The 1,097-nt window shown below is 30.3% G+C and overlaps 1 protein-coding gene across 3 annotated transcripts in view; it reads right to left on the bottom strand.

Moving 5' to 3' along the window:
- The window catches only part of LOC106471409 (UDP-xylose and UDP-N-acetylglucosamine transporter-like), a 35,236-nt gene that overhangs the window by 23,228 nt on the left and 10,911 nt on the right, over positions 1–1,097 (bottom strand). For all 3 annotated transcript variants that reach the window (XM_022400007.1, XM_022400006.1, XM_022400008.1), the window contains one exon: positions 462–543. In XM_022400007.1, the coding sequence (XP_022255715.1) occupies positions 462–543 (82 nt within the window). The remainder of the gene's footprint in view (positions 1–461; positions 544–1,097) is intronic.

The following is a 1,097-nucleotide window of genomic DNA, read 5'->3' as shown; positions in this document are numbered from 1 at the left end:
AATACAATAATTCATTAGCAGGGTATCCTCACTCCCACACTATTATAATACAATGATTCATTAGCAGGGTATCCTCACTCCCACACTATTAGAATACAATGATTCATTAGCACGGTATCCTCACTCCCACACTATTATAATACAATGATTCATTAACAGGGTATCCTCACTCGCACTAATATGTGTTGACATAATACCAAAAATATTTCAAAATATATATATTTAATGAATAAATACATTAAACATTTAACCAATACTGTAAATGAAAGTAACATCAAATAAAGAATGGAATATAACTTACACTTTGAACATATTCCAAGCTAAACAAGAAATAAACTTTTCTTCATTTTGTGAATAATGATCTCAGAAAACAACAGATAAATTCTTTCGGATACAAACAAGAGGACAGAAAATTATTCTCCGAGAACTTCTAAAGATGTTGCTCAATTAAAAACACTTACCACATCTCTTCTTGAAGCCACCGTACAGATACTTATCCCAATGGTTATCATCCCCACAGCAATAAACTTCTTTAGTTTATAGCTACAATAAAAAATATATGATGAAATATTTACCCATAACTAAGAATTAACATATAGCAACATATATATAACTATTCAATCACAGTTGAGTTTATCCTATTTTTGTCTGTTAACATTCTACTACAGCATGTGCCTCTGCTATTATTTATGGATAATGCAAAAGCCATCCCACTATCTTGTTTCCATTGTTTTTAAGGGTAATGATAACATCGTTTACACTAGAATTATTATTTTTTTTACTTATTACTAGTTATTAATAATATTTATAAAAACGGATACTCCGTTTGAAACTATGTCACCACAGTGAAATTGGTTGACACCATTGTTTTGGTTTTTGAGTTATCATGTAATAAGAATGAAGCAGAAGAAAGAAAAACAACTTTCTGTTATGATATTTCCAGACATTCCCAGAACTTGTTACTCAACCATTACATAGATATTGTTATAAAAGGAAACATTGTATAGTATTGTAAAGTTCTGATGACCTATTGAGGAGATATTTAAAATACCACTTCGATGAACAATCCGAGCCATCCCTACACAGGCATTTTGAAC

The sequence above is a fragment of the Limulus polyphemus genome, unplaced genomic scaffold, assembly GCF_000517525.1.
Source record: "Limulus polyphemus unplaced genomic scaffold, Limulus_polyphemus-2.1.2 Scaffold4603, whole genome shotgun sequence".
Classification (NCBI taxonomy): Eukaryota; Metazoa; Arthropoda; class Merostomata; order Xiphosura; family Limulidae; genus Limulus; species Limulus polyphemus.
The sequence above is the reverse complement of the archived record's forward strand: the minus strand, read 5'-3'. Positions and strand labels throughout refer to the sequence as shown.